Source organism: Cricetulus griseus, chromosome 3 (genome assembly GCF_003668045.3).
Source record: "Cricetulus griseus strain 17A/GY chromosome 3, alternate assembly CriGri-PICRH-1.0, whole genome shotgun sequence".
Taxonomy (NCBI): Eukaryota; Metazoa; Chordata; class Mammalia; order Rodentia; family Cricetidae; genus Cricetulus; species Cricetulus griseus.
The window spans coordinates 148,843,641-148,862,997 of NC_048596.1; the positions used below are offsets into that span (position 1 = coordinate 148,843,641).

The 19,357-nt window shown below is 42.3% G+C and overlaps 1 protein-coding gene across 2 annotated transcripts; it reads right to left on the reverse strand.

Moving 5' to 3' along the window:
- Positions 1-8,376: 8,376 nt before the first annotated feature.
- Positions 8,377-17,332, reverse strand: Svip (small VCP interacting protein). 2 transcript variants are annotated; one of them, XM_035442496.1, is made up of 5 exons: positions 17,279-17,332; positions 15,310-15,360; positions 14,764-14,874; positions 10,031-10,201; positions 8,377-9,764 (listed from the first exon to the last, which is right to left on the reverse strand). In XM_035442496.1, exons 1-4 carry the CDS (start codon positions 17,330-17,332, stop codon positions 10,187-10,189), a joined length of 231 nt encoding a protein of 76 aa, XP_035298387.1. In that variant the 3' UTR covers positions 8,377-9,764; positions 10,031-10,186. The 2 variants fall into 2 exon arrangements, 1 of the variants encoding a protein (XP_035298387.1); XR_004769213.1 differs by lacking the exons at positions 15,310-15,360; positions 17,279-17,332 and having other exon boundaries at positions 8,377-9,802; positions 10,083-10,201; positions 14,764-15,030.
- Positions 17,333-19,357: the final 2,025 nt, after the last annotated feature.

Below are 19,357 nucleotides of genomic sequence, written 5' to 3' on the forward strand. Positions count from 1 at the left end.
GGCATTGGTGGAGCAGGTGCAGTCTTGTTTCAGAAATTATCACTGCGGAGGCAGGCTTTGAGGTGTTGTATATGCTCAAGATACTACCCAGTGTCTCAGACCACTTCCTATTGCCTGCATGATGTATTACTCTCAACTACCTCTCCAGCACCATGTCTGACTATATGCCACCATGTCCTACCATGATGATAAATGATTAAACCTCTGAACTGTAAGCAAGTCATCCCAATTAAATGTCCTCATTTTTAAGAATTGCCATGCACTTTCGGGGGAAAATTGTCCTTTCCCCACTCTTACCCCCTGCCCATCAATGCCTGGAGCAGGTGAGAGAGCTGTCCCTGACTCCCCTCCCTCCACCAGCTGCAACAATCAGGAGAGCAGGCAGGCCCTGCACCTTGCCAGGGCAGCACAGCAGTTAGTGCAGGTGTGGGTAAGCTGGCCCCAAAGTAGTAGTGAGGTAGGGAGAGCTGTCCCTTCACCCATCTGTCCTGTGGCATACTTCTTCCCCTCTCCCCCATCAATGACTGAGGCAGCTGAGCAGACCCTGAGGTCACAAGAGTGGGAGTTGTCCCTGAGCTGACTATTTGCAGCAGCTGTACCTCACCTGCATAACACAATAGAGCCAACCTTGTTGGTAGAGGTCTGTGTGAGCCAGCCCTGAAGTTGTAAATGTTGGAAAGCTGTCCCCATTACTCATCTGTCATGTGGTGGTGTGTGAAGGTGACAGATGCGCTTCCCTTTATCCCTTACTGCTGGCTTCAGATGAGAGAGCTGACCCTCCCCCCTCACCAGCTTCAGCACTCAGAAAATAGGCCCTGCCCCTTGCCTACGCAGCACAGTAGAGCTGCCCAGTGGTCAGAGGTGAGGGTGATCCAGCCTCCATGTTGTGAGCAAGAGAGAGCTTGTCCCCATTACTCACTCATCTGATATGTGGTAGCATGGCAGAAGAGAGATGCCCATCAACACCTGAGACAGGCAGAGGAGTTGGCCCTGTGGTCATAAGAGCTGAAGGGCTGTCCCTACCCCTCAGAAGCTGCAGCACTTGGGAGAGTGGCCCCTGTACCTTGTGGGAGCAACACAATAGAGCTGGTCCTGATGGTGGAGGTATGGGAGAGCATGAGAACTGGCCCCACCTCCTTGCTCATTGCTGCAAGAGGTGAATTAGCTGGGGCAATGCTGGAGAGCTCACTCTGGTGGTGAGGATTGGGGAAAGCAGGTGGGCTGAGCAACTCGGCAACTACCCAGGCCCAGAACCAGGGTTATATATGTTGGCCCACCCCAACATCCACCCCATCTATTATCTGCTGAAGCATGTGGATGGACCTGACCTGTAGTCCTAAAGCTGCAGGATCTCCACAACACAGGGCAACAAACAGGATGTCCAGGAAGAGTCCTAGTGAGGGCCCAGCATGAGTAGTGCAGTAGAAACCAGAGGCCTTGAACCAGACCAGTGATGACTCTGCAGTGAACACTTGCAAGTAAGGACACATGGACAAAGGGGTTTACTGCATGACTCACTGTGTCACACTACAGCTCCCATGAAGAGATTTTTATTTTTTCCCTTAAATCTTGTTTTATTTTTGGCGGGGTGTGCAGGGGTAGAAGAAGATGGATGCAAAGGGATGGGGAAATGAATGGGATCAAAATATATGATGTAAAAGACACAAAAAAGTAAAAAAAAAAAAAAACAAGAAGAGCTGTCATGGTCATGGTTTCTTCATAGCAATAGAAACCCTAAGATGGTGTCACCATAAAATATTTTAGTTTATTATTTCATTTGGGGTGGTGAGACAGGGTTTCTCTGTGTAACAGCTCTTGCTGCCATGGACCCTCCTTTGTAGACAAGGCTAACTTTAAACTCACAAAGAGATCTGTCTGCCTCTGCCTCCTGAGTGCTGGGATTAAAGGCTTGGGCCACCATTCTGGCTGAATTTTTTTTTTTTAAATGGTAAAGTTAATCATCACTTCACTATTTTACCCATAGGAAAAAAAATTCATCTTCCTTCCTCCAAAATCTCTCAGAGGAAGCTTCTGTCTGTCACATGGCCAATTCAGTCAAACATCCAGTCTGTTTATAGGAAATTTTTAGCAGGCCTGGTGTAGGTTAGTGGTGCTTCAAAGGTGTCATGCATGCATCTAGAAAAGCATGTAAGTGAAAAACTAAAAATAAATAAAACCTACAGATTTTGTGCAAGGTAAAATGATCTTGGTATAGCAAATAACTAGTCTTTTCAAACATATGACAGCAACATAATCTTTACTTCATCAGTTAAAATCAATATTAAAGTTTTTCATTGTTATTGACAATATTTCCTTCAAAACTTTCTCCTATGTCTAAAATTTTTCTTTGAATAATGAAAATTCATTTAGAAATAGGTGTATCTTAGGTGTATCTTAACAAAATATAATGTGACTCCCATTATAGCATGAGTTATCATTTGGTTATTGTCGGAAGTTCAACATGACTGTGCTGAGCTAAAGCCCAAGTGTCCTCAAAGCTGTGTTTCTTTCTGCAGACTTCAGGAGAGAATCTATTTCTTGCCTTTCCTACCTTCCAGAGGCAACCTGCAATCCTTGGCTAATGGCCAGAAACATGGCATGGCATTACTCAGACCCCTCTTGTCTCTTTATGTCTCTTCTTTTGGCTAGCTGTTGGGAAATTACTCAGTTCTTAAGACTGTGATGAGATCAGCTCTATACAGGTTAACCTTTTAAAATAGCTTAGTAAGTCAAAACATCTCTGAGTGCTAAGGTTAGGACATGACTTGGGGTACCTGGAGGGTTATTAGGTTTATAGAACATTCACCTCCTTTGGCTCATGGATCACCATCAAAGAGGGGCAGAGCAATTGTGAGAGTCAGAGGTGGCGCTAAGGACAAGGAAACTTTTCTGGACAGAGCAGGGCAATTGCACATATGAACTTACAGCTGCTATGGCACTATGAGCAAGACCTGTGCAATCTCAAGCCAGACAAAACTCCAAGCACAACATGGGAGGTAAGCACTAAGTCCCACCCCTAGCTAATGCCATTTGATAGATGTTGGGAGAGTGTAGGGGGCCGTTTCCTGCATGCTCCATTACAATAATGGTGCCTAAAGACACCAAGATGTAAATTACTTCACAGGTGCTGGGTAATCTCCATTCCTTTGATCTCTGCCTATCCCGTGGCTCATTTGGCCTGAGGAGCTGAAGCCATTCATAGGGTAACACGTCCCAGGCGGCTGGCCAGCCTTTATTAGGGATGGGTTTTCTTGGTTCAGAGTCTCCGCTCTGGTAAGATGATGCATTAAAAGCTTGTCTGCAGAAGGATCCAAGTGTCCTGCGTGTATTTCTTGCCGGCGAGAAAATACAGCGCGCGCGGGACATATGGTGCCGAAACCCGGGAACATATGAACATCTCCGGCATCGCGGAGACCCCTCTAACGGGGCGGATTCAGAACTGCAGGGTGGTAAATTCGGAGAGGTATGTTTTTTCTGGACTTTGGCTTGGGAATGTTGCTATTGTGGGAGGTTAATATAGAGGCTTCTATGCTTTTACTAGGAGCTATTTTGACTTTTCTCACTGTTGTAGCAATCTTAAAGAAGTCCAGAATTACATATCAGAAACCGAATGTGGTGAGAGATGGGGCGCGCCTAACAATAAAGTATAAGAAAAAAGGACCTCCCGGGATGTCTAATGACAAGGGAGTGAATAATTTGTTAAGAGAAACAACAACAAATAAGAAAAAAGGACCTCCTGGGATGTCTACTGACAAGGGAGTAAATAATTTGTTAGATGATTCTATAAATAAGTTTAAAGCTTTAAATCTTGATAGCTCTAATGACTCTAAAAGCTCAAGAGATAAAGTTTTAGAGGAAACAGCTCAGCTAGATAAAAAAGAAACAAAAAAGGAGGGAGAGAAAATAGGGGATAACCGGTCACACCCCGGTAAATTTAAGAGAAATAAAGACTCAAAACCTAGCCTCTGCCCTACAATGAAACTAGAGGCCTTGGAGCTGAGCAGCTCAGACTCTGAGATTTTAGACTCTAACAAGGAAGCAGAGCTAGAGGAGGAGGCAGCACGATACCACCCCGATAGATATCGGCTGCCAAGAATAAAGACAAATGTGAGGCCATCGCCTATTGGTCCAGCGGGTGTGCTTCCATCAGCACCCCCATTGTTTGGTGCTGACTCCTTCTTACCATCAGAGGAGCGGAGAAAATTGCAGACGGCTTTCCCAGTCTTTGATAGGGGAAAAGGCCATGCCTGCTATTCAACACTTCTTAAAGGCCTGGAATGCCTGGGGCTTTAAAGCCTCATAAACATTGACGCTCGGGCCAAGCGTCTCACCTCAAAACCTAAAAGGCCAAAAGGAAATGGTAAAATGGAAAGATATCTTAACTGATCTTTGGAGAGGCCCGGATCCTATTCTCATAAGATCCAGAGGAGCTATTGTGTTTTCCCACAGGATGAAGAAAATCCTCTGTGGATCCCAAAAAGACTCAACCCGAAGAGCCCCTTCGGACCTTCAAAAGTCGAAACTCCACCCTCTCCCCGGGAGTTGAGAGCCGCTATTGTTATCCAGATTAACTCCTGTCCTTGGCGGAGAGATTGTCACTGCTTAAGGGGTGGGGGTGGGATTGTTTGATGCAGCCGTTTGCGGATTGCTGTTACTTCTGGCTGGTCTGTGAGAAAGGGGTGGGGGTGGGATTGTTTGATGCAGCCGTTTGCGGATTGGTGTTACTCCTCTGGCTGGTCTGTAAGCTCCAGGGCTCAAACCAAGAGATCGCCCAAGCGCTTATATTTTGGCTAACTATGCTTAAGCAATAGGCCGCCGGCCAGACAGCTCTTGCACACCCGGAGCCTAGGCTCATTGCACAGGGTAGAATGTCTGGTTTGAGCAGCCCAATGAGGGATGCTGAGCAAAGGCATTGCACAGAGTTGCCTAGTATGTAGGCTTCTCTGAGAGGTACGTTGACCTACATAAGGGTTACCTGCCCGAGCCTCCCTTTCCCAGAAAAACGGCAGAGGACAGGTCAAGAGCGCTTCGGGTCAAGCTAACAGCCTGATGGCGACTCTCGTACACAGTCTTAATGTTTGATTTTGGGAAGGTACAACCTCTACCTCTATCCCTCAACATATGGGTGACCTATTTGCTTGTAAAAATATAAAGCCTTTTCATTAATTAATAAAAAAAGGGGGATATGTAGGGGGCCGTTTCCTGCATGCTCCATTACAATAATGGTGCCTAAAGACACCAAGATGTAAATTACTTCACAGGCGCTGGGTAATCTCCATTCCTTTGATCTCTGCCTATCCCGTGGCTCATTTGGCCTGAGGAGCTGAAGCCATTCATAGGGTAACACGTCCCAGGCGGCTGGCCAGCCTTTATTAGGGATGGGTTTTCTTGGTTCAGAGTCTCCGCTCTGGTAAGATGATGCATTAAAAGCTTGTCTGCAGAAGGATCCGAGTGTCCTGCGTGTATTTCTTGCCGGCGAGAAAATACAGCGCGCGCGGGACAGGAGAGGAAGAGTCAATTTTAAGAGTGTGACATTTGGTAGGTCAACCACACCCTGCCCCACAACCAAGAGTATTGGGGTAGCACAACCTAGACTCTGTGGTTAGTTTTTTAAAAGGTAAAGAAAAAACAGAGGATATGAAGTTGGGTAGATAGGGAGGTAGGGGTGGACCTGGGAGGAAGTAGGGTGGATACAATCAAAATACACTGTGTAAAATTCTCAAAGAATTAATAAAAATAACTCCCCAAAAGAAATACCCTTTTTGCTCAAAACACGAGGCAGGCACATCCTCCTAGCTTTTGCCACTCTGTTAAATTACACTTTATTCAAAATCAACATTTTGATATACTTACATCTTCCAAGGACACAGCATAATTCTTATCAGTGAAAATAAGTCAAACTTTTGGATAAAGGATAAATTTGAATTTCATGTCAGTTTCCCAGGGCTCTGGAGACGCTGCACACAGCCTTTTTACAGTGCTTTTTATCTAAAAAGGCAGGAGTAATAACAACATACTAACATTTCTTCTTTACAGGCTGATGCAAGAAACATGTCCTTCCAGACAGCTATTAGTTTTCTTTCTATTATTAATCCCAGAAACATGGAAGTGTCCCTAACTACAAAGAAAACTGCTAATTTGTTTAAGATGAAGTAAAGACACTTTACTTAAAGAGATGGGCAGAGGGAACTTTTATATAGAAAGATGTATATTCGTATAGCCCCCAAACAATGCAGAATTTACAACATGTGGGCTTATAACAATTAGAAAACTTATAAATCACATTCCAGATATAGTCAAACACCAACTGGATAAACGAGACGTTCTATTATGATATATGTAACTCTTTTATCACCAGATGTATCAATTTCAGAATTAGAATTAAAACTGCAGCTTGCATACATTGGTTACCTTTGTGTATTTTCTTTTTCTTTACTTTTTTGGGGTAGTGGTACTGAAACCAATTTTTTTATTTAAGTTAAAAAGTCTTACTTTACATACCAACCCAGTTCCCCCCTCTTCCTCTAGTCCTAGCACATCTCCCACCATCACCCCATCCCACCCCCATCCACGCCTCTGAAAAGATGTGGCCTCCCATAGGGGATCATCAAAGTCTATCACATCATTTGGGACAGGACTGAGGCCCTCCTCCATGTATCTAGGCTGAGAGAGTATTCCTCCATAGGGGATGGGCTCCAAAAACCCAGTTTGTGCACTAGGGATAAATAATGGTTCCACTGCCAGAGGCCCCATAGACTACTCTGGCCTCCCAACTGACTCCCACATTCAGGAAGCCTAGTTTGGTCTTAGGCAAGTTCCCCAGCTGTCAGACTGGGGTCCATGAGCTCCCACTTGCTCAGGTCAGCTGTTTCTCTGGGTTTCCCCAGCATGGTCTTGACCCCTCTGCTCATCACTCCTCCCCCTCTACAACTGAATTCCAGGGGTCCAGCTCAGTGCTTAGCTGTGAATCTCTGCTTCTACTTCCATCAGCTACTGGATGAAGGCTCTGTGATAGCATTTAAGGTAATCACTAATCTCATTATAGAAGGGTATTCAAGGTAGCCTCTCCACTATTGCTTAGATTCTTAGTTGGGGTCATCCTTGTGGATGCCTGGGAATTTCCCTAGTACCAGTTTTCTTGTTAACCCCATAATGGTTCCCTCTATCAAGGTATCTCTTTCCTTGCTCTCCTCTGTCCTTCCCACAACCTGACCTTCCTGATCCCTCACATTCTTCTCCCCTCCTCTCTCTCTCCTCTCCCTCCCCTTCCCCTGCTGCACTGCCAATTTACTCAGGAGATCTTGTCCCTTTCAGTCTCTCTTCGGGTCCTCCTTGTTTCCTAGCTTCTAATGGTTTTTCTTATGTTTTAGTAATTTGATCATAACATTTGGAAGACATATTCAACCCTATAGTTTTTGTCATTTAAGCTATAATTATAAAAATATCACCACTATATCACTATCCATAACCTAAGCAAAATATTTACATGTTCATATGATATTTAATAGCCATTGCCTAGTTTCTTATTAAGCATCCTGTTTCCTCTTTTTAATCATATTCATGAGATTCAAGTCACCATTTTGTACCTATGACATACATACATAGCCTTCAGGAAGTTTGAGCACATCATTATCTGTGGGGCAGGCCATAGCCATGCATATAGTCTTGGTAAGGCAGTGGCAACCCAAGTTGGCAAAAGCAATGTATCCCACTTATCTCAAGCAAGCAATATACCTGCATGTCATGTGTGCCTCTAGAGTGAGTATGCCAGTTGTTCTTTAATGCAGTACTACCTCTAGAAAGCAAGCCTTCTCTTTGCACAATCCAAGTTCTAATTCTTAAAGATGAAGTGAAGAGAATTTGATGTCTATTCTAACAGAAGGAAGGCTTCCAATAATAAAGAATTTTGTGTGCTGCCTCTCTCCCATTGAGCTATCAGAGATCCTTCCTAAGTTAGAAATATTAATTACCAGGGCTGGAGAGATGGATCAGCGGTTAAGAGCACTGACTGTTCTTCCAGATGTCCTGAGTTCAATTCCCAGCAACCACATGGTGGCTCACAACCACCTTGAATGAGATCTGGTGCCCTCTGCTGGCATGCAGGCACAAGACTGTATACATAATAAATAAATAAATAAATAAATAAATAAATAAATAAATAAATAAATAAAGGGGGTGCGGCGCTAGACAGATGACTCAGAGGTTAAGAGCACTGGCTGCTCTTCTGGAGGTCCTGAGTTCAATTCCTAGCAACCACATGGTGGCACACAACCATCTGTTATGAAATCTGGTGCCCTCTTCTGGTGTACAGATATACATGGAAGCAGATAAATTAAATATTAAAAAAAGAAATATTAATTACAAAATACACTAAAATTATTTCTAAAATTCAGTTTATTGATTTCACTATCCTTTATGAGGAAAATGTCACTAATCCATAAGTGAAGAAAACTGAGCTGATATTTCATAAGACTTTGCTAGATATTCACAAAATATTTTGAACAATAGAAAACTAACTCTTTAGGCATCATGAGACCTATTATAGCTCCAACTCTTTAAAAAAGAACATGCTTGACACTCTGTTAAATACCTTGTGGGAGAGACAGGCAAGCTGGTGGCTCTGTTTCCTTTTGTGGCTTTACCTGGCCTAATTCACTGAGATCCTTGACTGGCATTTAAAATCTATAAATTCTAAGATAGGGAAATCATGTGCTGGCATTATAAACCATAGCAGCAGCATCTTTGCATCTTTGCTTATTATATAGTAAGAAGAAAACAAGCCACAATGTCATAAATCAAGTCTAATGAATGGAGATCTGCGGAAATATCTTGCTTGTACAAATCAAGTTTGTCTGAAGATCAGAGGATGGAGCTTGCCACTACCTAACCATACAGGTCTAGAGGTCTGTACAGACAGACCAGAGGTAAGATGGCTAGGCAGAGACAGAAAATGAGATGGCTCCAATGTGCAGAAGAATCTCATTCAATGTGCTTGATTCTTTTCAAGATTCAAGATTCTTTTCACAGAATTTTGGAGAACACAAACATCTAACTAATTTTGATTTTGAAACCTCAGTCAGGTCTTACAGTGCTAACTTTTGCACCTCCCACACTTTCAACTGGTAGTTAAGTCTCCTTGTGGAAGGCTGTATTTTGGTGGATACTTTGCAAGTTTATATTAAAAGTATTACACAATGTAAATAACTTAATTTCAGATACAATAGATTTTATGTATGTATATATTGTATTTTGACCTATAGAGATCTTCAGACCTCTTGTATGACTATCACACCAAATTGTTTGCTGGTACTTGAACAAACACCTGAAGGTGATCTTCCTGGGTACAGCACTTATGTATTTCTCTCATACTTTCATTGGCAATGTCATATCTGTTACATCTTACAATTATTCTTTAAAATACAAAAATAAAAATTCCCATGAACTTGGAACAAGCACATTATCACTCATCACCAACCTGCCTCTCAGTTGCCCTCATTCATTCACTGCACAGATCCTCATGCTTCTGGCAGGACACATCAGCAGTACAATTCTGATGTACTCCTGACATGTAATTTCAAGTCAATGTGATATGCCATAGGTATAGACAGTAAATTATCAGAACGTCAACATTTGCCTACAAATACTAATCTCTTAGTGGGTTATAAAAATAAGGAATTCCTTTAAAGTCCTTCAAATGCATCTTTAGGATTTCCTTGATGATCAGCTTAAAGGCACGAAGTCAGGAAATTGAAGCCAAAGTCTTCCTATAGAATGAAACAGAACGGACAGAAGGCTGTGCAACCTGAGCCTAAGTAGCAAGGTCACTTATAAAGCAGAGATATTATGGCAAATTCAATATTGGAGATATGTGTGGGACCAGAGCACATCATGCATATATACTTTTTGGATTCATATTTTAACTACAAAAAAATGGAACATTACTGCTTGTAGAAGAGAAAATACATATAGAGAAAGTGGAATTGAATGAAAGGATGGGTAATTCAGTAAGTTTGAAAATCAAAAATTTTACCAATATTTTTAGTATGGTTTTCACACACTGTTCTCAAGGGCACTAAGGATACAAAGTCTAGCTCTTCATCAGTGCAAAGAAGAAACACTCAGCTGAATTCCATCTGACTGTAGATGCTGGAGTTAGTGGCAGGACACTCCTGCAGTACGCAATACTTCATGACACTGTCCACTAGAAAAAGTAAAAATAGACAAGCATCGTAAATGTTTACTTCGATTATGTAATGATATTCTAATAAACACACAAAAAGAAAATCATGGGACAAAATGATTTTTTACAAATAGCCATGAATAATATAATTTTATATAATTCACAAAAATCTGAAAAAGAGAGCAGCTTAAAAATATAGGCAAGACAATGTTTTGAAGTAGATAAAAGGATCACCTTGGTTGGACCCAGTCTCTTGGAAGGACACCCCTGTTTGCTTCCTTAAGAGCAGTCAGAGTTTGTGCTGGGAATGTTAATACACCGTAATGGGGGTGGGGACTGGATAGAAGAGCCAGTACCCTGGATCTCCTTCAATGCTGTAACTACGTGTGTCATGTTGTTCCCAAGAAATGGGGCCCAGAGTGGGCTGCTTTCCAATGGCCTTCCTCAGCAAACTCCATTGACCTGAAAAGCTGTCCTGAACCAGAAGTCGTCCCCAAGCTTCTGTTGTACCATGAAGCTTGTCTATAAGTAATAAACCCATGCCATATACCTGGTCATATATATGAGCAGCTGTTCACCAGACTTAGAAGCTGGCAAACACTAAGCCTGCTTCATTACCTACATCCCAAACACTCAACACAGTGAAGAGGAAAAATACAATCAGTGAGGCCAAGAAATGAAAACAAAACAAGGAAGAATAGTTATTAAATAATTTTGTGTTAAGATCCTTTCCTGAGTGAGAAAATATTCTGTGTCAGTTTGTTAAGCAAAGTTTATGAAATCTCTAAGAGTAAATTCTAGAAAATCCTTCAAGGACAATAAATATTCACAGTACTACTTTCAAACTGTATCTAAAAAATATTTAGTGCTGAAGATTTTTTTTTTTAATCATGCCAATAGACTGGGAAAAGATATTCACCAACCCCACATCTGACAGAGGGCTGATCTCCAAAATATACAAAGAACTCAGGAAGCTATTCTCGAAAACACCAAACAATCCAATTAAAAAATGGGGTACAGAACTAAATAGACAATTCTCAATAGAGGACTCTAAAATGGCTGAAAGACACATAAGAAAGTGTTCAACATCCTTAGCCATCAGGGAAATGCAAATCAAAACAACTCTGAGATACCATCTTACTCCTGTCAGAATGGCTAAAATCAAAAATACCAATGACAGTTTATGCTGGAGAGGATGTGGAGAAAGAGGAACACTCCTCCACTGCTGGTGGGAGTGCCAACTTGTACACTTTGGAAATCAGTATGGTGACTCCTCAAGAAAATGGGAATGATTCTACCACAAGATCCAGCAATTCCACTCCTAGGCATAAACCCAAAAGAAGCACATTCATATAACAAGGATATCTGTTCAACCATGTTCATAGCCAGCACTATTTGTAATAGCCAGAAACTGGAAGCAGCCTAGATGCCCCTCAACTGAAGAATGGATACAGAAATTGTAGTACATTTACACAATGGAGTACTACTCAGCAGAAAAAAACAATTGCATCTTGAAATTTGCAGGAAAATGGATGGAACTCGAAGAAACCATTCTGATCAAGGTAACCCAATCACAAAAAGACAAACATGATATGTACTCACTCATATGTGGTCCTGCTTTATGATACATAGTAGTGACCATGCTTTATCAGAGCTGTTTTTAATGATGTTGCTCAGAATGGTTTCCTTCCAAATGATGATTGAGAAGCTAATTTAAAAAGAAAAAAATGGTGCCAAGTACCACAAGGGTAACAGAAGGGTGCTGTTTTTCTGGGATTTTGTTTTTTACTTTTTTTTTTAATGGAGAGTGCTGGATGTCTCTAAAATTTTGTTGAAATGACTGCAGAACCTGGAAAAGCTGTTGCTGCTATTGATGCATAACATACTACCATTATTGGATATATATATATATATATATATATATATATATATATATAATTTTAAATTTTTGGAAACTTCAGCTGTGCTGTCAACTTTGGAAAAAAGTATCCCAGTTACCGCGTTCAGTTGGCATTGTAAAAAATTAACAGCCATTTTGTTCTAGAAATGTTGAACTTAATTTTTTTCCATTTGTACAGGAGTAACGCACTATATTAAATATGTAAGGTCTTAAAAAAAAAAAAAGAAGGGATTTTGAGAGCCCATCCCATATGAAGGGATGCTCTCTTTACCTGGACACATGGGGAAGGGCCTAGGCCTGGCCCAGGATGATGTGGTAGACTTTGGGGAGCCCCTTTTGAGGGCCTTACCCTGCCTGGGGAGTGGAGGGGGGATGGCTAGGGGCAGGTGGGATGTTCCTGGGGAGGGTGAGGGAGAGGGAGAAGGGATTGACATCTGAAGCAAGCTTGTTCCTAATTTGAACTAATAAAAAAAAAAAAAAAAAAGAAAATCTCAACATGGCTTTAAATTGAAACTATAGTGGGAAGATAAACAACTCTGTGCATGACTCCAGTGTCAGGGACACTTCAAATTAACAGGCACAACCCTGGCTGAGACCTCAAGACTGCACCTTGGTCATCGCTCCTGCATTATCATGTCTGCTATGGATATGGTGGGGTCATGGATCCTGGCATGGGTGCCGACTTTGGTCTGGGCATCACATGGTTTCTTCAGCTAAGGCCCTTTCTGTAAGACACTGAACACTATTCATGCCACCTCTTGGAGACAGGCAGATGACAGATATATAATGATGGGGAGGAAACATTTTCTTCATGACAAGAATCTCCCTGGTTCATAGGGTCCTCCAGGCTGTTCATAGAACAAGAGGACACTGGAGGGCCCAGCCAGGAGGACTGAGCCACTGTCCATGTTGTGCTTCTCCTCTTGTTATTCCTGGGCCCCAGTTCGTTCCTTTTGCGTTTCTTGCTTTGAGGGCTGATTAGGTGGTCACAGGGACAGGGACACAGTCCCTGAAGCTGCTGATTAAGAGGGAACAGGACTACCACACTGCCGATGGGTTATTCCTTTTAAGGCAACTCTGCAGCTACTTTGCAACTTGGTGCTTACAACTAAGGAAATCAGATAGACTTTGGAAAAGAAACAGCACAAAAAGAGAAAGGATAACCATGGAAACATATTTTGGTTCTGAGCTCTTTAGAGAAGGCTGAAGTAACATGGGGCCTAGAAGTAACCCAAGGCCTAGTATCTTTCCAATCTACCAGCTTCAGAACAAAGAAGCTGCAGATTAAATGAAAAAAAGCTGTATTGTTAGACTTGAAGAGCAAATGATAGGCTTACTAGGCTATAACATGTGAAATAAATGTTTTCTTAATTCTGCATGATTACTAGCTTAACTAAACTTAGCACCTAACACTATTGTGAACTTAGTACCTCTACTCCTACTAGGAATCGTGGATCTCAACACTAATTCTAGCACTATGATTTAATTTTTATTTATTTATGTTTTTATTTCTGAGAACACTATTTGACTTAAAACTAGTGACAGCATTTTATCTTAGTGGGAAAAAGAAAGAACATGTTTTTGATAATGATTTGATCTATCAAAATCACACTAGATAGACTATTGTCTTCTTTTCAAGACTAGGAAATGACATCCATAAAAATGGCTGCATGACATAGATGAATACTGAACCCAATTATTTTATAAACTATTCAAAGTCCACCATAAAGTAAATCACTTTTCTTTTCATTTGATTCATTAATTCAAACTGGACAAAGTAACTTATTATTAGCAGAGATAACTGCTATCTTTAAGAGGCATTAGGGCCAGATTCAACTTGGCTTAGGGTGGTTCTAGCTTTCTGCCCCAAAGTTCTAGCCTGAGAGTATATATGTGTGTGGTTCTGGGACAAACCCAAATGAAATTTCAAAGAATAATTACCTAAAAAACTGAAAGCACTTACGGGCACTATGCTTTTCACAATTATCCATATATTAGAAATAGGGTTCCTGTGAAATGCAGCTGTCATTTCCCTGGGCAACAACATGTATGATAAAGCTGTTACACTCCTGGTAGACTACAGCCTCTAGTTGAAGGGCCTCCCTGCATAGACATTGGGAGGAATATGACCACTCGTGATTGAGCACACCATAGTCTAAATTTACATTTGCATAATTAAGATAATGCTCAAAAACAAAAGGATCAAAACTCTCTAAAGCCTAGATATGCTCAATGGAAGGTACAGGCAGGGGGACCAGGAAACTGTCTCAAAAAAAAAAAAAAAAAAAGCACAAACCAAAGATCCTAAACCCTGGAGTGAGGACAAATAAGCTACAAATCAGAAGCTTTAGAAGAATCCAATACATCTATCAAAATGACAAAGTTTGGTGGAGTTTTACCTTTTCAATACTGTTCTGTATTGCTTGGGTGGTTTTTGTTTGTTTGTTTTTCTTTTTGACACATTGATGATTAGCATTACATATAAAAGTTTTATATGCTTAGAAGATACTGTGCTTAGAAGGAAATCTATTATTTTGGGGAAGAAAGAAAAGAAATCTATTCCAATATTAAAATAAATTGGCACTTCCTCTAATCTCTACTCCCTGTGTTTTCAAGTTACTTATAGTCTTTCTCAAGTGCATTTCCAGGGGAGTTAGTGAATGAACTGCCATATGATACTCACCCTAAGTCCACCTGCTGGTGGCCCTGATGTTTCCATCTGCTTTTCTAACTGTTCTTTCTTCTTCCTCTTTGCCTCCACCGAGTGAATATCCAAAATCCCCCGAGATGCAGCCTTTAAGAAATTCAACCAAGGGAGATTACAGAGAAAAAGCAAAAGTATCTGGTGTCCAAAGGTGCTTGTTTTGCTTTTTAGCTTTTCATTTAGGGGTGGGAAGTTGGTTTGCATAACAGGGCAGTATGCCATAAAGCCTTGCATAAAACAGTCATTTTGCAACCACATCCTCCTTATCAGCATGGTGAGTTTATCCTGAGGAAAAATGCTGTCACAGGACAGGCTTAAATGCCAAAGTCATCTGGGGCTGTTTTCACAGTAAATGTTGTAAATGCATGCAGTTCATGGATACTTGGAAATCACTTTGAGAATGGTTATCTTTGAGTATAAAACTATGTATGTCATCATGTACTTTACAGCAAAGGAACACGACAGAAAGTAAAATAGAAAGTGAAATAAAATACTTATTGAACAGGCAAACTATTGTGCTCTCACCTCTTTCTGTCTTCTTTCTGCTGCCTCTGCCAGCTTTGCTCTTTTCTCTTCCTAAGAAAATACATAACATGTTTCAAGAGAAAAATCAAGCATCATAGACCCCCTTACACACCTTTACTTTAGAGGCAACAAAAATAAATAATTATGTGCAAATTGAAACAGTTTGTAAAATCTTAGTATGGGTGCAAAAGCCTCACAAAGAAAGTCACTGTAAGAGTCCACTAAGGTGTGCTGGAGCTATAGTTTCAGATTCTAGTTATGTGAGGCTGAGGCCCAATCAAGACTAGCCTGAGCAACATGGCAAGAATTTAACTTCACTCAAACAAAATAAAACAAAATAATCCTGAATTCTACCAATATTACAATATTTATTAAATATTTAACTTCCTGAATTTCATTCTCTAGACCAATATACCAATTAGCACATGTAGAAATCAATATAAGTTGGCCTGCAGGATATTTACTTCTTAAAAAAAATGGACTTACATTGGGGATTAAATGTTTTTAAAATGAAGTTTAAACCATGAGGGTAATTTGGAAGTTAGTTTAAAATGGGAATGAAGCAGGTTGGAGTTTGGGAAAACATTTAGAACCAGTGGGCTGATCTCACTGTGTTGGATCGGGGAGATAAAGAAAAGAAACTGGGGGGGGGGGCACTTGTCTCAACTCTGGAAACACCATGGTATTTTTTCTATGCCCTTTCCTTATTAATTATAAAGTCTTTAAATACATTCAGACAACAAGTAGCATTATCTTGGTGTGTGATTTTAACCATTTTTTTCTCCACACCAAGTACACACATCTATCCATCACAATGATTGTCACCAATTTTTCTAGGCACTAAGAACACAGCCATGAAATACAGACACCCAAACAGACTTGAGTTCAGTAAGCAAATATACATCTGTGTGTCTGAAGGAAGTAACAACTCAGGAAGAGATACAATGATCCTGATGGGTAAGGAATAGGAGGGAGGTTGCTGATCCTACAGCTTATTTATGAGCTCAGGGAAATCTTAGGTGCTAAGTGAAGTACACCAGTGAGCCCTGTGGTTAAGGGAAGAGGATGGCAGTGGGGACAGATGGCATAACAAATGCTGACAGGAAATTTTTCTCAGGAGCTAAAACACAATTTTTTGTTGTTGTTGTTGTTGTTTTGTTTTGTTTTTTCGAGACAGGGTTTCTCTGTGTAGCTTTGGAGCCTATCCTGGCACTCGCTCTGTAGACCAGGCTGGCCTCGAAATCAGAGATCCACCTGCCTCTGCCTCCCGAGTGCTGGAATTAAAGACGTGCGCCACCAACGCCCGGCGCTAAACCCAATTTCAACAGTATCTAAAATCAACAGGAGCCACAAAGGAAGGCTAAACTTTCCAACATCCACTAAACAGTCACTTTACTATATATAACCGAGTAGCTAACGGACTAATATACTTCCCTAAATCTCTCATTGCTTCAACTAATTTTTAGCTACACCAAGAACCGATGCAGAGAGAAAAATTAGATCGTTATGTTACCAAATACAGGTAAAAGTATTAATACAAACATACTGTTAGAGCAAAGGGCTTGCTTATATTCGACTTTCAAATAAATAATGACTGTTTTCACATACATACATCCCAAACACAGCACTACTGGAAACCTCTAATCTAAAAGGCATGACTTGTTTATGTGCAATTTAAAGCTGGGCAGGTCCCCAGCTGTTACAAACCAAGCAAAAGGAAGCAGCAGGTTAATAAAATATCCACTATTTGGCACAGGGAGCGGCGCGTCCAGGGCCTTCGCTGTACAGCTGGTACTGACAGGAGAAGATGCCCGTGTGTAGAGCAACCCCCTAGGGACAGGACAGCCCCCACCTGCTAGGTCCGAGGAGGGTCCGGAGGACAGCCTCGTGGAGTGTCCAACGGCCAGTAAGGTGCACCTTCCACCTAGATGCACCACCGAGTTGGAGTAGCGCGAGGTTGGCTACTCACCGGGCTCGGGGACGGCGGGGCGGACTCCGCAGGACATGGTAAGCACAGCCCCATGGGGACTCTGGCACCCCAGGCCTGGATCGGGATCTTCACCCCAGGCTGCAGCAAACCCCGTCCATCGACAAGTTCCGCCCACACCTGACCCGAGGCAAAGCCCCGCCCTGAGGCAAGACCTGCCCCACAGCAAGACCCTCCCCGACCTGAGGGGCAAGATCCACACTGAGGCAAGCACCCCAAAAGCGCCGCCCAACTACAAGCCACACCCCTGTCCCGCCTATGGCAAACCCCGCCCCACCCCACATAGCAACAAGCCCCGCCCATCTAGGCTTACCGCAAGCCCCGCCTCCAGTGCGAACCTGCTACACCTGACCCGGCTGCAGTCTCCATTCATCCGGTCCAGCATCAAGCCCTGCCTCCGTCGCAAGTCCCACCCAATAAGGCCTAACAACAACTCAACCCTTGGTCTTCTCTCTGGCCCCTGAAGCCTAACTATGGCAGAGCCCCACCCATCTGCGGCAAGCCCCGCCCCAGTATGGTCGCCATCGTTAGGCCCCGCCCATTCCGGTATGCTCCACCTGATCCATCGCTCCGCCTCACCCACTTCACTGTCAGTCACTCCCTCCAAATGAAAACTCATCAGCACACCCCTAGGCTCTCAAGGCTCCACCCTCGAGGCGGAGCTGATTTCTCACCCTCTGAGGCTACGTAGGGACCAGGTCTGTGCAGAGCCCAGGAGCTCTGCACATGCGTACTTAGGTGTGGGCAGGTGCCTGTGGAAAAGACCGTTGGGATTGTAGGAATTCTGGCCTCTGAGGCCCTGGAACCTGGGTTTTAGTGCGCGGTCAGCTGCCTTGTCTGCCTCCCAGCGGGGTCAGTGCTGTCGGCGCTGAGCCAGCAGGAGGAGAAAACCGCCACTTAATCCCAACTCAGAGTGAATCGCGACCACATTTTCCTCATGGGACACGATAAAGTCCACCCAGAAACACTTCAGTGAAGTGCAGCTCAGCTTTTCATAAACGTGAGACTCCCCTGGCATCTGGCTAAAATTAGATTTAGGAACGCTAGGGCCCAAACTGACATTCATGTGCAGAGCATGCCTCCCCACACCAAGGCTTTGCGGTTATTCTGACAGCCTGTATTTCCCAAATCAGCTATTTGCCCGCGAGCCCAGCTCATGCCTCCCTTCTTTTAGATGGAGCAGTTGGCAGGTATCTATAGGTTCTGTCTGCCGGGCTGTGTAGACCGGAGACATTTCCTTTTCTCGTTTTCACTCATGTCTTTCTTCTCTTCCTCCCTCCCCTTCTCTCTCCTTCTATCCATTTCTATTTCTCTCCTCTCTTCATAGATTATTCTCAAACACATTACGTTTAAGTGAACAAATGCTTCCATTTACTTTGGTAAACACACAGAAACTATTATTTGAAGTAGCTCTGCTTCAAAATAGTCAAGTGAATTTCACATTTCTATATTTCTATTTCTATAAACATGTGAGATTTACCCCACATTATCGACTTGCAATTTTTTGTTTTTCCATTTTCAAGAATTTTCACATTTAGTTAGTTTCAGGTTTTGATAAATTTCATGGAACTACAAAGTACAATAAACACAAATTCATCTCAGGTGTAAGGTTACTACTCTCCATGGCCTTTGTGTTTGCTTCAGCTTCACCAATCTGCTATTTCTTCCTAACTACTAATCTCTGACCCCACTATTCTTAGCGAATTTACATTAGAAATCTTTAAATATTAAGTTGTCCTCTGCTGATTTAAGATGTTCTCCTCCGAGCCTCTTCGCACTTTGGTAGCACAGAACTTTACCAAGGACCAGAGAGCGATGTCTGAAATACAACACTCAGAAGTGGTTAGCACCTGTATTTCCCCATATTTGTAGAGTGTCTGACTTCGTTAACTGCTCCCAAGTGAGTAGATGCAGATGCAGGTGGTCTAAGGGCATGGTATCCTGTATCCTGAAATCTTCCAGATCCTTTCCCCTGGGTCACTGTGAAGGCTAATCTTGATTGCCAACTTCACACCCGATTAAGAAATTGCCTCTTTCATGTAAGAAAAGTAGTTGAGCTTC

Bases quoted from the DNA above. Each gene is read 5' to 3' on its own strand.
- Svip (XM_035442496.1), bottom strand. From the start codon at position 17,332: ATGGGGCTGTGCTTACCATGTCCTGCGGAGTCCGCCCCGCCGTCCCCG. The intron at 15,361-17,278 runs GTGAGTAGCCAA...GTATTTTCTTAG, and splicing joins CCCCGCCGTCCCCGAGCCCG to GAAGAGAAAAGAGCAAAGCT. The intron at 14,875-15,309 runs GTGAGAGCACAA...AATTTCTTAAAG, and splicing joins CAGAAAGAAGACAGAAAGAG to GCTGCATCTCGGGGGATTTT.